This window comes from Manis pentadactyla, chromosome 4, assembly GCF_030020395.1.
Source record: "Manis pentadactyla isolate mManPen7 chromosome 4, mManPen7.hap1, whole genome shotgun sequence".
NCBI classification, from domain to species: domain Eukaryota; kingdom Metazoa; phylum Chordata; class Mammalia; order Pholidota; family Manidae; genus Manis; species Manis pentadactyla.
Window position 1 is genome coordinate 133,641,069 of NC_080022.1, and position 15,429 is coordinate 133,656,497.

The 15,429-nt window shown below is 49.3% G+C and overlaps 1 protein-coding gene across 2 annotated transcripts in view; it reads right to left on the minus strand.

Annotated features, from left to right (window-relative positions):
• Positions 1 to 12,047, minus strand: part of LOC130683445 (kinase suppressor of Ras 1-like) — a 77,681-nt gene extending 65,634 nt beyond the window's left edge. Inside the window, exon 1 of one of the 2 annotated variants that reach the window (XM_057500884.1) lies at positions 11,537 to 12,047. In XM_057500884.1, coding sequence (XP_057356867.1) covers positions 11,537 to 11,761 — 225 coding nt within the window. In that variant the 5' untranslated portion in view covers positions 11,762 to 12,047. The remainder of the gene's footprint in view (positions 1 to 11,536) is intronic. The other variant, XM_057500883.1, reaches the window with a different exon arrangement.
• Positions 12,048 to 15,429: the final 3,382 nt, after the last annotated feature.

A 15,429-nucleotide genomic window follows, 5' to 3' on the forward strand; every position in this document is an offset into this window, starting at 1 on the left:
CATGCCCGGCACAAAAGTAGGGGAGCAACAGCTATTTGTTGAATTAGTGCATTAATTTCTTACCCAAGGATTTAGGGAAATTTAGAAATTTAGGGAAACAAGCCCCTGCCTAACTCCCTGACCTCAAGGCCAACCCCAGTCCTCACCACCACTCCCCACTAACCTCCAGACATGCTGACCTCCTTACCAGTCCTTAGACACCAAGCTCATGGCTGCCTCAGGGCTCTTATACATGCTGGTCACTCTACCTGGAATGCTCTTCACCCAGGTTTCCACAAGGCTGCTGCCTTCTCACCGGTCAAGACTCAGATGAAACATCCCCTTCTCTCAGAAGGAAGCCTTTCCTGGCCACCCAATCTAAAGTAGCAACCTTCTCCCCACCCCCATCATTCCGACCCATTTCTAGTTTTCTTTTTCTCAGGCTACTTTTCTCTGTCTGTTGGCTTGTTTTTTATCTTTTTCTTTCCATTAAAGGTACCGCTCTGTCTTTTTCACTGCCCTTTTCCTAGTACCTGAAATAGTGCCTGGCACACAGGAGATGCTCAATAAATAGTCATTGAATAAATGGACAGAAGAGAGAAATAAGTAGCAAATTCAAGATGGGGAATGATTTGAACACTTTAAATAGCTTACAATTTTATCTGTCAATTATAATTGTTCAAAAAAAAGAAAGATGGAGAATAATTTAATAAGTTCCCCTGCCTCCCCCAAAAAAAGGTCGGGGGGAGAAGAAGAAAGGCACAGAGGCCAAAGAAGATTGCAAAGAAATATGGGATATTCACCTGGGTGTACATTTTTTTAAATGGCTATCATTCAAAAAACATAAAATGGAGAATAGTTTAGCAACTCCCATCACAAAAAATAGCCCTGCTCTTTGACCCAGGAGTTCCATTCCTGGGAATTATCCCAAGGAAATGAACTCAGAATAGGGACAAAAATAAAGAGGTCCCTATACAAAGATGATTCCAGTCACACTGTCTATAACAGCAGAAATCTGGAAACAACCCGAATGTCCAATAACAGGGGAAATGCTTTGGCAAATTACAACATATCCATGGCATGGAATGTCATGCAGCAATTAAAATTACCAAAAAGGAAGATAATAGGGAAACACAGGAAAGCTTTTGAGAATAATGCTGGGAAGGGTTTAAAAAACACTGAATACCTTCCAAGTACCAGACACTGTCCAATACATCTTCTGTATCTCAGCAGCTCCTCACCAGAATCTAAAATAAACCTATTCTTTAATAAAAATAAAGACAAACCTATTCTTATCCCCTTTTTCATTAACAAGAAAACAGGTTCAGAATTTGCCCCCAGTCCCAAAGCTGGCAAAGAATAGAGCCCGGATGTGAACATGGCCTTCTCCCAGCAGAGCCCCTGCATACCCGGAGTCCTCACTGTGCCCCTCAATGTCCTACTTAGTGCTTGAGACCATCCTTCCCTGCAACGACACCACAATTATGTTCAGGAGGCCAGAACTCAGGGATGTGAAGCAGCTAGTCAACAGTGACACAGCACCTGAGAAACACTTGGAAGAACACAGCAAAAAGCAAAGCAAACCAAAAACAAGAAAGCAAACAGCGTCTGTTGAGGATAAAAGACCACGGTGAGAAGAAATGAGAGGGCTCAGCAAGACCAGGCCATGGGAAGGACTGCGCAGAGCCGTGAGGGAGGAACCATGAGAAGCAAGGCGGCCCCTCAGCGGGTGCTGGACCCCGTTTCCCAACCGGGACACCGAGATAAGGGTTTGCTGGACACCTGCCTATTCTCGGCTCTTCTCCCAGGGCCCACATGCAGTGGCACTCAACAAATGTCATTTGAAATACACACGTGTCCTGATGCGTGGACAGAGCAAGAGAAAAGGTAGAGGAAGAGATCCTAGAGCCAGGGAGAAGAGTGGACTGGAAGCAGGGACCATCATGAGGCACCTCTGCAGGGTCTGGTGGACCGCCTCCTGTTAAAGCCACTCATGTCAGTCTCGGGCAGGGCTGTGGGAATAAGGAAGGAGATGTGCCATTCTTGACTCCAACGATGGAGAGCAGGTTTCAGATGCAGCAGGAGATTGGCTTAGAGAGTGGGGTGGCCTCCCCGCTCTCTAAAGGCTGCCACACGCCAGACAAGCTTCGGGGGAAACTGCAGAGGTCATTTTAAGGAAAAGGTATAGAGATTCCTCCCAGCCTGCTGGGGTAGGTACAGCTCTCTGCCTGGAGGCAGAGGGGTGGACTAGAAGACCTCCGGGGTCACTCTGTTTCCTTAAGGCTGACCACGTGGTGCCACCATTGTCAAGACCAGGTTACTTGGTGTGTAAATGCCATAGGTGACTGAGGACTGGCCAGAGCTGGTTATTGCTGAAACTGCGGGATTGCTACATGGGGGTTCATCATACCATTTTCTCTATTTTTGAATATGTTTGAACATTTCCATGACAGAGTTTTTAAAAATGTGAACTCAGATGTAGACATTTCACATAAAAATCATCAGGACCTGACCAGGCTTTGGGGCTGCCCTCCCGATCCCAGACAAAGGCCATCAAAGCCTTAAGTAATTATCCTTTGCTAACAGATTTTCCAGCTGGAAGGGAAAGGCATTTGCAAATGCAAGTCAGGCAGTACAGGCAGGTAATTAAGACTGTTTGGGTTTCAGTCACAGCTTGGTCTCTCCTCGGTTGTGTATCTCTGGACAAGTCACTTAACTTCTCTGTGCCTCAGTTCCTTCACCTGTAAAATGGGAATAACAACAGGACCTTCCTGACAAAGTTGTTGTGAGGAGTAAAATGCCACATAAAACTCTTAACAAGGGGGGTAGGCGTGGAGTAAGCTCTAAGTAAAAGTAAATGTCAGATATTATGAAATATCCATTTTGTAACATACACAGGTATTCATTTTGGAAACCACTCAACATTCAGTCAGTTACCTGGAGAAAGTGAGAAGGGGTGAAACTAGTACTGTGTTTCTGAGACCTCAGGCAGCGGTGTGGGAGCCACCGGTCCATCATACCTACAGTGGCCCCAGCCAGCCCAGGCCTCATTGGCCAAGGGGCTAGAGAGAGCTCCTCTTTTCAAAAAGCCAGACCAGAAACAGGAAGCTGCTTCCTTTCCTTTCCATTCTGAGCCAGCGTTTCCTTTTTTGTTTTAAAAAGCATTCCTTGTCTGCAGCCCAGCCCTTCCCCTGCCCTCAGCAGCCTGACGCTCAAACACACCCACAGCCATCTGCATTTCTCTGGGACCGTTCCTGCCCACCAGCAGGGTCAGGAGGTTCCTACTAGACCCTGAGTGAGCATGCCCTTGGCACCAGCCTAACTAGCACTCAGGGCCAAGAGGAGGCAAGACACAAGGACTCCAGGCGCACAAACCTCTCCAGGCATGTTCACCTCGTCTTGCTGGAAGGATTAAGTGAAATCTATCTTTAAATGCTAGTGTGGTGCCCAGAACACACACTATCTCCCTTAGCAAAAGGTAACCTCGCATGGCTTGCTTAGTCTATGGTGTCACTAGCTTGATCTTAACTGGAACTTCATGTGTGACCTCAGTATCATAAAAACATAAAACATAAAACATAAAACAGCAGTAGCTAAAACTAAGCCTACAATTTGTCTCTTTCCCTGTTCATGGCTTAAGGCAGTATTTCTTCAACTGTGTTCAATGGAATAAACTGTGTTCCCTGGACAAACAAGTTTGGGAACCCTTGTTGCAGGACTTCTCAAAGCCTTTAAATCATTAATCTTCATCATCAGGAATGTCCAGGAGGGAGATGGCTGATGGGGCACATTCCCAATGATCTGAAGCCCTCTTCCAACACGAGCACCTGGCAGAATATAGTATGGGAAAGGCTGTCTTAAGCCCTTTCGGGAGTCCCAGGCAGGGGTGAGGGGATCCTCAAGAGAGTACCCAATGACTGAGAATGCTAAGGTCACTTGATAAATATGACTTGTAATTTTTTTTCCAGCTAGCAAAACTGCACCATGAGCAAAGCTGGTCCTGCTTATCCATATCAAAACCAAATCCAAAATAATTGGCTAAATTGGGACTGAAAACCTCCAGGTGCCATGTCAAAGAATGCCTACCATTCTAAAAGCAGCTTATCTCATTAGATTTGCAGAAAGCAAAATCTTAATGATCAATAGGCTGCAGATTCAAGTGTATAGTTGGTGTTCCATGTGAAAAGTTTCCTCAGCATAGCTGGTCTCTTCTATACACTGCATTATGCTTTCTTTGCCTTTTTTTAAATTTTAAACACAAGTCTTAATTAACTCTTGCAATTATTCTGAGGGTGGAAAATGAAAGAGGGAGGGGGACAAATGGCAAGCAAACAGGACGACTTCAGCTCCATTATTTTGAAAAGCAATCTACTCAGTTAAAACACACTGCCGCCCACCAAGGCCAGGATAACAGAGAAATACAGATGTAAATAAACATATAGGTTTTATATGTGGTGGCAGTTGAATTGAGAATTTTCTTCAATGCAGACGAAAAACACTCATGCCTGGGAATAAATGACAAAGCATTTTTTGATCCCAACATCTGTCCCCAGAATATATCCTTGCATCTCCACCCGGGGTCTGGAATGGGGGAGAAAGGCCATGGTGAACACAAAGATACTGGATTAAAAGGTGGTATCTTCTAGAAGTGATCATAAACCATTTATAACATTATCTTCACTTTAAAACCAACAACAATGTATGGAGATATAGAATGCAGAATCTGCACAAATTTAAGACAGACACTAGGTCCTATAGGAATAAAGGTTTACACACCCAAGTCCCAGGGGATCTTTCAGTGGAAGGATGTACACAGTCAGGTTCAAAGACTCAGACAGTCTATTGAGGCTGGGCCAGTGCATTGAGTATGCTGGCTTTCAAAAAAGGCCCCTCAAACACAACACCCCAGACTGCTCCCCAGGAATCTCTCCAGTCCCCAAGGTCCCCAAGACATTGAGATGGGGCTGAGAATTCAAATCCATTTGCTTCCTCTGCAGGGAACTCCTTGAGGCCAAGGCCCCCACCATCATAGGAAGGTGATCGGCAGGCTGCTGCTTGCTGTCAGCCAAGGTGGTGTGATGTCTCACTCTAGGGCAGGAGCCCCCAGGTCTGACTCCCAGCTGAGTACCCCTGTCCCTTCTCCATCCTTTAAGTCATTCTCTAATGAGGGTTCCTGGCAAGTCACTTCCCCATTTGGACCTTCAGCTTCCTCACCTGCAAGATGAGAGGGGTGGGCCAGATGAAACCCCAAAAATCTTCTGATGCCCTCTTACCTTACAAATCTAGGACTCTACCAAATCAGCCCCAGAGCCAAGGCACTTAAATAGCTCTCTGATTATTATTTTCAGTTGGTGAAGAAAATAACTCTACTGTTCAGTGAGGAGCCTTTCATGAACTTTGCCGCAGGTGAAGTGAAGACCTAAACTGTATGGCTATGCACTGCCTATGGGCTAGGCAGTCCCTCTTCTAGTGGTTGGCCCAGGAGACCCCCACTTTGCACCAGGCAACCACAAAACTAGAACCCATAATCCTTAAGACAGAACTCAGAACCTCTGCCACAAGCAACCATAAAACTAGAACCCATAATTCATGACACCTAACCGAGAACATAGGGAACATGACCTGCCTCCAGGTTATACTCTTTGCCTTCAAGGTGGATACAGATGCAATGGCAAAGGGGTAAATGCACAAAGGCTGCCATTTTATGAATCCTGGCATTATTGCTGGGGATGGGGCAATATATTATGTCCTGAAGATTTTAAAGAATAGGATTGATATTACACGTGTTCCTACCCAGCAAATTCCACTTCTAGGAAGAGACTCATTGCAGTATGGTTTATGACAGCAGGACTTGAAACAGCCTGAATGGCCAACATGGGAGGACTGGCTGGGTGAACTGACGGTATGACCACACAGCACAGCCACTAACAATGATGATGCATATCTACATGTACAGACGTAGACAGAAGACTTGTAAGGCAATGTAGACAGTATGCTCCACAAAGAAATATGTGTACATTTGCATGCACATGCAGAGGATAAAAACACTACAGGAATATACAGCAAAATGTTAATGAGGATTAACACCGAGAGGTGGCATCGTGGGTGATTTTTCAATTTTGTTCATCTGTCTCCTTTTTATAGTGAACATAGGTCATTATGAGTATTTTTTAAATACTTTTATAAAAGTAGAAAGTTAATGAATATATTTATCAGAAGAGTTATTCAGAAAGAATAAGGCAAGTATCCATTAAAAAAATTATGAGTAAGTTGATCTCTAGGTGGATTCTCGTTTCTCAGAATGGCACCAACACAGAGCTGGTTGCACCATAGGTTGCTGGCAGAGACCTGTCTTTGAGGATGTGCTGGGCTGCATTTGAGGGAAGCAGCCCCAGGCCTGAGCTCAGAGGCTGCACAGCCTGGGGTGGCCACCAGTAGGCTCAGTCATCTGGAACTGAGCACCCACATACCCCTGGACTAGCCCTTTTTGTTTACTGGCCACTACCTGGGGCTCAGCAGCCATGACCCTGACTGGAAACCCCCCACCACAGTTGCTAGAGGCAGTTGCAAAGTTCAGAACTTAGGCTCTGAACCCAGTCAAGACAGGTTCAAGCATCTACTAACTTAGCCTTTTAATCCCTCTGAGCCACAATATCCTTACCTGCAAAGTGGGCATAAAACCTCAGGAGGTCCTTGTGAGCATTAAATGGGTCAACATATGCCCAGGGCCTAGCAGAGTATTCTGCACAGAACAGGTGGCCAAGAATGTTATTCATCTATGTCCGCCCTCACTATGCTCAAACGTCATCCCCACAACCTCCAAGGCACCTACACAGCTTTCCCTTTGAACTGAATGTAAAAAAAGACTCCAATCAGCCAATTCTGAAAGGACGTCTTTTCTAGAAAGCCCAGCTTACAGAGAACTGGTGGCAGGCTTTGCTATGTCCCTCCCACTGCAGAAGCTGCCACCAAGGACCAGGGCCTTTGCAGTCCCTCTCCAGACCACAGCCAACAGGCAGTCCAGAATACTTGTGGTGGGGAATGCAGCTTTCCTGGATTTTGAGCCAACCCACAGGGGACAGACGCCATTCCCATCCTTGCCCCCAGGCAGCAGTCCAGCAGCCCCCTGGCATTTACACTAACCCGGGCTGCAGGTGTGTTAAGGCCTCCCTGCAACAATGCCCAGCCTGCCCCAGCCTCAGGAATCTGCAGGTCCCCTTCCAGGCTGCCTCCAGGGAGCACTGGTGGTGAGTTTCACCAGGGAAAAAGTTGCCTAGGTGAAAGCAGACACTAAAGGGGACAGTGACCCATCTCTGCAGCCCTTTATGGTGGCTGGGAGGTGAAACCCTCCGGCAGGAGGTTAAACTATGGTGGGGCAGCAGAAGAGAGAAATGCCACGCTCTGAGGCCATGGCTGGGTGGGGAAAGGGAAACCAAGTTTCACTCTCAGTTCTGCCAGAGACGTATGACTCGGGACAAGTCACCACCAAGACGCTGGGAATATTTCTCATAAAACTAAGAGGTTAGAGTGGCCAACCCTTCGGTCATATTCCCAATTCCTAAGCACTCAGCAGACCATGTTCCTGGAGTCACTCCTGTTCACCCACCTGGCTCCCCATTAGACAGAAAGTGTCCGCAAAGACCAGGAGCATATCCTACCTACCTCTGAGTCCCTGCCAGTGTGGCTGCAGCTAGAAGCTCAGCAGGCAAGCCAGTTATAACTGAAGACTTACCGAGTGAAGATATATCCACGCAAGCCCCAAACACCTGGTCTGCGAGGACATGTGGCACCCCCTCCCTTCCCAGCACTTCCACTATCCAGATAGGGGGCCGGGAGAGGGGACCCCAAGGAGACCTCGTGTCCTCCACACAGCAGACCTCTGACCTGCCGCAGCTAAGCCGGGTGAAGGGCAAGCCCCCCTGATCTTCCATAGCAGCAGGCCCTCCCCCTGTTGCCTCCTGGCTCCAGAACAACTCCTCAGGGAAGTGGCCAGAGTACAGAGACTGTGCCGGCCACAGCTCTGGAGTGGACCGTCCCATCAAGGCCTGTGTACTAGGTCCTCTGGGGACCCCTTGCTCAAGGTCAGTTTGCTTAGAAGGGATTTCTCTCTCTAAGAGCAGAGGGTAGGAAGACTTGGTGTGGCATGGCCTATTCTGGAAAGTACTTGTAGGCTGGCAGGAAAGTTACAATATCCACTAAACATGAGCCTTCATGAGGCACCACTGTCTACCCAGCACCCAGCACAGACTCAGCCTACAGATGATGAAGAAATAAATAAATGAACTGGCATGGAGCTCCAGGCCCAGCTGTGAGGCCAACCAGGGGTCCCTGTGTGAGCACATCTGGGGAATGAGAACATTCTATCTTGCCTCAGTGGAGTTCAGACCCGTAGGAGGGTCTGATGGAGACAGGGCACCACATTTTGCTAGGATGAAACAGACTCACAATTTCTGGTTACAGATTTAGTTAGACTCTGGGTTCAGATTTTGTTTCTGTCCCTTCCCATGCAGAGAAAAAAATGTATGTGATGAAGGCTGGTTAATTTCTAGAAAAATCTTAGGAGACTGAGAAGGGTCCAGCACAGGCTGGCAGCTAGGAGGCAAACATTAAACCTTGGCTCCTCCCACTCTTTTGTACCCAAACTGGACCACTGTACAGAGAACAGTCACCACAGGGCAGACAGACACGCACACCATCACAACCTGCCATCCCGGGCACCAGCAGCTGGGCCCAGGTCAGGGACTTCCAGGGGCATCTCATGTGCTGACTCTCCCACTAACTGCTGATTCAAGGAGGGCCAGAGTGGGCTGGGGTTCCCAAGATTCTGGGAGACGTTTGGTGCAGTTACACAAGCCTGTCCTCTGCTCGTACCCTTCTTCAAAAGCCAGGAATCCAATGTTGTAAGCACGGTCTCTCAGGGCCCTGGCTTGGTATGTGAGAGGAGCCTGCAGAATAGGACGGAAAGTCAGAATGGACATCATCACTGCCCTGTCTGACCTCACCACATGCTGCTGGGATTGTCTGCTGGCCTGAGTCACCCACCTCTAGGAGATAACAGCCAGCTATATGAAGGTACCATCCCCTAAAGGTGGCCTGTGGCATGAATGCCACTGGAGCCTCACTAAGGAAAAGTTTATAAGCAAATCTTTTAGTACAGTAGTAAGACACGGACTTACAGACTCCACAGCAACATTGCAGGGCTATACAGTCTCATCCCCATTTTACAGATTTGGAAGCTTGAGAATCAAAAGTCATGAGACTTGCCCTAAGTCATGCAGACAGACTGCAGACCCAAATTTAAAGTTGTGGGCTTTCCATCTGTCACACTGTCATCAGGATTCTTTGAGTAATAAATACACCTCCCCCAAAAGTTATCAGTTTGGTCAATCTGGATTTTAGCACCATTCTTAAAAAGAGACATGTATAACAAAAATTTGATTCAAACCAACTGAGGCCCTTCAACAAACCCACAGAATTTGCAGCTGCAAGAGCCTGTAATGATCACTCCAATCTTCCTGTTCAGGTTAGGAGGCTGAGGCCTACAGGATGAAGTGATTCATCTACACTAGCTAGTGGCAGCCCCAGGGAACCAGCTCCAGAGGTTTAAAATCTCATCCCCAAACACAACCCAGACCCTGCCTTTCCAGGGAGTGGGGTGGACCCAAATCCACATCACACTTCAGAGGCAGGGAGCAGGGTACTGGCTCCTGTTTACACTGCAAATCCCCTTTGGACCTTCAGTTGAGTTTCCAGCTGCCAGAGACAAACAGCCAATAAACACTCAGAAGGGAGGCCACTGAATAAACCCAAGTCAAAGACCTAAACAGCTAGATGCTCTGTGGTGTCATGATATCATACCTTGGTCAGAATAAGTTACTTTGGAAGTCAGGACACCTAGAGGGTAAAGCCATTTCCAGCAAACGAAAAACAAACGGTTCTCCTATATCCATCGTGCAAACCAGGAGCACTTCAGAGTCACATGGGGACAATCCGAGCACAGAGAATGTTTTCTCATCCTGATAACAGAGCAGCCTAACCAGACACATGCTGGACGACAAACCCTCCTCCCGGAACTAAGCCACAGAGGCCCCCTATTGTGTCGGTTTAAAAACTGAACTTTGCTGGGCAAACACTCTCGGCTGTGTTCAAGAAACCAAGGTCTCTCACCACTTAGAAAACAGCAGCATGCATGCAGAAGGGACAGCTGTGGGGGGTTTTGTTAGTTGGTTTGCTTTTTATGCAAAGTCTGGTCAGAACTGCTATAGCAACTGTAACAAAAATAATAATAGCCAGCACTGATTGAATGCTTCCAACGTCCCTGAGTTTGCAGCTTTTAAGAAAAGAAAACTGAAGGAGAGAAGTCACCCCCAAAACATTTTGGATCAGAGATTCAGGCTTGTGGTGTGCACGGAAGAGGGAGGATTGGGTCTCATAATTACTACAAATCACTGGCTGGCCCTATGACAGCTGGCAGAGGCAATTAGCAATTTGGGGGGACAGGGGAATGAGAAATTAAGGTTCTAATGAAACGAAACATCCCCAGATCTGCAGAAGGCCAGATGTGACAATGCAAGGTGGAAAGACACCCCCTTCCTCAAGACTGAGCAGCTATCCCCTGGTCCCTGGAATTTCACAGCCTTCCCCAGTCTCTGGACAAAAGCAAATTGGGAAGACACTAGTTACCCTCCATTGTGTTTGGGGAGTGGGAGACGCCCCCTTCTGAGAATACAACAACCGTTTTGCTGGTTGCTCCAGATCCTTTTAATACTGCACTTTCCGGCTATAATTTGAGAGAAGAGGGCCTGTGGCATATCTTGCTTCACACTAGAGGCTGTCTCCACCAGAACCCCTTAAATGGTGTCATCTTCCCACCAAAGGCTTTGGTTCCCCAGAACAATCCTTCCTAAATCAAATCCAATGTTTGGGGAGGAATGGGGGGAATCGGTGGGAAATTACACTTTCAGCAGTGAACTGCTGAAAAAATGCAGTTTCAGCAAATGCTTTTTGAAAACCGGCAGACAACCTGGAGGAGAGGAAAGGAAGGGACAAGACGGAGCCTGCGGACTGAGGGCAAGGCAGCGGGCGGTGGGCCCGTGCTCACCCTTCAGGGGAACCTGCCCCCACCCCCGCCACGGCACCCGGCCCACGGTTGCTCGGCTCAGTCACACAGGGAAAAGTCCAGCGCGCGACTCGGTGGGAGAATGAGTCCTGCGGCCCCGCAAACTGGAGATGGGGTGGAGGCGGAGGTGGGGAGGCAGGCGACGTCCGCGCGAGCCCACCCAGCCCACGGGCTCCTCGATGCTCCATCTCGTTCCCACTCCACCCCTCCCCGCAAATCCCGCCCAAGGTGAGAGGCTGGTCCTGGGTCCTCAAGCTGCCGCAGCAGCCAGAAGAGAGAAGAGGAAGCCTCAAAGGGAGCGACCCCGGCTCAAGGATGCATCTGGGAAACAGTGACTGAGGTAGCGTGGAAGATGCTGGGGGCTGCTTCCCGGCCGCCGACCTCTGTGTCCTAGCGCCCAGCTCGGGTTCCGACCCCCTGGCGCCGCGGCCCCCTTACCTCCAGGGTCCGGATCTCCTGCTGGGTGGACACGGCACACTTGGTGCGCAGCCTGCGCAGGCTGCCAATGGAGATGTCAATGAGCTTCTGGAGCTGCCCGCACTGCTGCAGCGCCCGGCTGGCCGCGGCACCGGCGCCCCTATCCGCGGCCGCCGCGCCGCCGCCGCCGCGGCGGCCCTCCTTCTTCTCCCCCATCGCCGCCGCGCGCAGCGCCGCTCTGTCCATGCCTCGGCAACGGGGCCGCGGGGTGGCTGAGACAGGGAGCCCGAGGGCGCCTCAGAAGGGAATCCGCGAGCGGGCAGGGCCGGGCGACGAGCGCCCCTCGGTGCTATGGGAGCAGGGGCGCGAGGAAAGCCGGCCGCCGAGCCCGCAGCTCTCTCCCGCCCAGCCGCGGCGGCAAAGCGAAAGCCGCGGCGACCCGACGGCTGCGGCTCCCGGAGCCTTTAAGCGGCGGCGGGGGCCGGGCCACGGCAGCTGGGCATGCTGGGACTTGTAGTCCTCACAGAGCACCTACCGCTCTGCCCGCGCCCTCGCGGCTCTGCCCGCGCCTAGTGGTCCCGGCCTTCCTCTTGGTAGCTGGCTGGGCGGGAGCGCCCCGCCTCCGCGCCGCCAGAGTGGCTGCTCCGTGCCGGCTGCTACCCCGGGCGCCCAGAGTCTGGGGAGCCTCTTCTCCTGGCCCCTCCTCCCAGCTTTCCTCCTCCGGCCTGGGGCTCACCGATCCCCGGCTGGGGTGGGGCAAGGGGCGGTCAGTGGACACCTGACCGGAGGAGGGGTGCATCTTGCAACTATTCAATTCAGCCACAGCCCAACCCTGAAAGATGGGGACGGTGGAGGTTCTAGAATTTCTGTGTGGATTTAGGGGCCGCCATCTAGTGGGAAGGGGCCTAAAGTACTTGCCCTGAGCTGTTTCACGAAGCACTGGACTCTAGATTGCCTACGTCAAAGGGAAGGCTCAGGCTTGGAGAAAGACCTCAGGGCTTACTTCTGAATCCTATATTCCCACCTAATAAGTGCCCCATCCTCCACTATCCCAGTCCAGCAGGCCAGCCCGGATGCTCTGGCAGCACGCTGATTTGTCATGCTCTAGGGAGCGCTGGGAGCAGACAGCCTGGGTTCAATTCATACTCTACCACTGCCTAGCTGTGTGACTTTGGGCAAAGTTAGCTCACCTCTGAGTGCCTTGAGGTTCGTCATCAGTAAAAATGGGGTGATAATAGTACCTATCTCATAGGGTTCATACGAAGAATGAGTTAATGTACATACAGAGCACCTAGACTGATTACTGGCACACGTAGTCTCTGGAAAAATGTTAACAGTATCCAGCCTCAGATCTACGTAGTGTCACCCCAGACCCTGCAGAGGGCATGGGTACAATACTGCTACTAGACTGGTAGTTGTCTGGGCCTTTCTGTGCCTCCAAACTCAGCATTCAAACCCCAACCCATCCCCTCCCTTCCCCTCTCACCTCCTATGTGTTCACATGTGCTCCGTTACCCAGCTAAACTGAAAAGCCAAGACTCTGATCACAGGTCCCACACATCCACACCTCCAATGTCTGTCAACCAGAAGAAACACCTCTCCTCTGACTTTTCTCTTAAGCTCCTTGGCTGCAGAAGTGGCTGGCTAATTTGCCTTTTATTCTCTTCACAGAGCCAAATACAGTGGCTGGCACACAGGGGGGGCTCCCTAAAGTTGTGCAACCCATTTCACGAGTTTTTAGGCAGTTCTTGGCTGAGTTTCTCCTATCTTTCTGGCCAGCTCAGGCCTAGGCACTTTAGCAGTCTCTGTCTCTCTCAAAATACACTTTTGTTGTTGTTTGGAAAATGAGAATTGAACAGGAGGTATGGTCCAAACATTATTATCTTGCCTGAATGCCACATACAGGGTGGCAGTACTGGGTGGCAGTTTATATTACACCTTCCTTTAATGTCATTTGAAATTTCACAATATACTGAATATCCGGTCTAAAAAGCAAACCTATGATAACTTTAAAATGTGTTTTTGCAAACTAAGCTCTCATCTAGAGATTTTTCTGAAACCCTGGGGGCTTCCTCTCCAACTCCTGACCCTTCCCACTATGAATCACAGATCAAGTCCTCAGTTTATAAGAGGATGCCCCACACTGTGTGGGTGAAGCCCCAACCCTGACTTGCCTTAACCCCACCCCACCCCGATGCAGCAGGGTAATTAATGCTCTGAAAGACAAACTGTAACAGTGGTTCTCAGACTTGAGTGTATATCAAAATCTTCTGGAGGGCTTGCTGATACACAGAGTGATGGACCTCAGCATTTCTGCTCAGTAGGCTGAAGATGGGGCTGGAGAATTTCATCTCTAACAAGTTTTCAGGTGTTGCTGATGTTGCTGATCCTCATTTGCAAGATAGAGGTTATGTGTTGTGAGGATGCACAAAGATAATCATGCAGAGTGATGGTCCCGAATAAGGATTCACCATATCTTTATTTATTTGATAAATCCTCTGTGCAGGCAGTGCTCCAAATGTCTTAGTTCACTAATGTTACTTATTTTCCTCCCCACCTTCCAGAATGAATCTCTTCTAATGAGATGAGGTCATCTATTATGTGTTGTTCTTAGGTTCAATTTTATCTCCAGGTTCTTGAGATGTTTTCTGTGGCATTCTCAGGACAGAAAACTTGCTCCTTCCTTCCTCCCTCCCTCCGCTCTGCCTCGGGCACCTCTATTAGTGTCCACACAGCTTGAACCCTGCTGCAGGCATCTCAACACCACTGCAGCCATGCAAGCATGTACACGTACAGAGCCAACACACATGGAGAAGGTACCTACCACGTGCCAGGCTCTGGGATAGGCCAAGTGAAGGAAACCAAGTCCTTATTCATGTGTGTGAAAGTCGAGACAGGAAATTAACATGTCAGCAAATATATCACCAAAATAAATTCAAAGACGAAGAGCAAGAGTGGTGAGTGAGGAAAAAGCAGAGTGACGGCAAGTCCCAGGGTATGAGGGGCTTCATTGGACAAAGGGGTCAGGGAAATACTCTGGCCAAGCATTGAACCAAGGTCTAGATAAAGAAAAGGAGCAAGTCATGTGGTACCCCCAGGAAGAGGCGTTCTAGGCAATGGGAACACCATATGCAAAGGCCCTGAGGCAGGAGCAACTTGGCACACTACAGGAATAGAATGAAGGCCAGTGTGGCTACCGCATGATGAGAAAGAAAACCGGTTAGTGATGACATGGGATTGCTGGGCAGGGTCCAGATAAAGTAGGACATGGGCAGGAAGTTTGGATTTTTCTCTTAAGTCTCTGTTATTCCTAATGTGGTCCAAGATTACTGCATTGCCTGGGAGCTTGTTAGAAATGCAGTCTCAAGCCCCAACCCAGATCAACTGAATCACAGCCTGGATTTTAACAAGATCCCCATATGACACAAATGTATGGTAAAGTTTTAGAAGCATAGCCAAGTACATGGAAAGAAAGCCACAGTTCTTGCAACTTAAGTGTTTTTAAAGACCCCTCTGGCCACCACATGGGAAATGGATGGTAGGCAGGGGCAGGATCTGGGCCACCCAGGCCGTGTAGCCCCTGCTCCTCTCAAGGCACTGCTGGGCACTGTGGGAGGAGCCTCCCCTGCAGTCAGGTGTGGCCAAACCCTTGGGTGCCACCTCCCCTCTACCCCAATTCCCTCCTCCCTCAGAACCTAAGGCAGTGCAATGGTGTTTTGGTTTCCTGCATTTCACCTTCAGTTAAATTGTCCAGGAAATAGTGGAGTCACTTTGGAGAAATGAACTCCATTATCATTCATACAACTGTGCTCATTCGTTCATTCATTCAGCAATGAGCTAAGCCCCTGCTAAGTGTTCAGCACTGGGCTAGGCTCTGGGAATAGAGCAGTAAACAGTGCGTCACTTTATAGTTT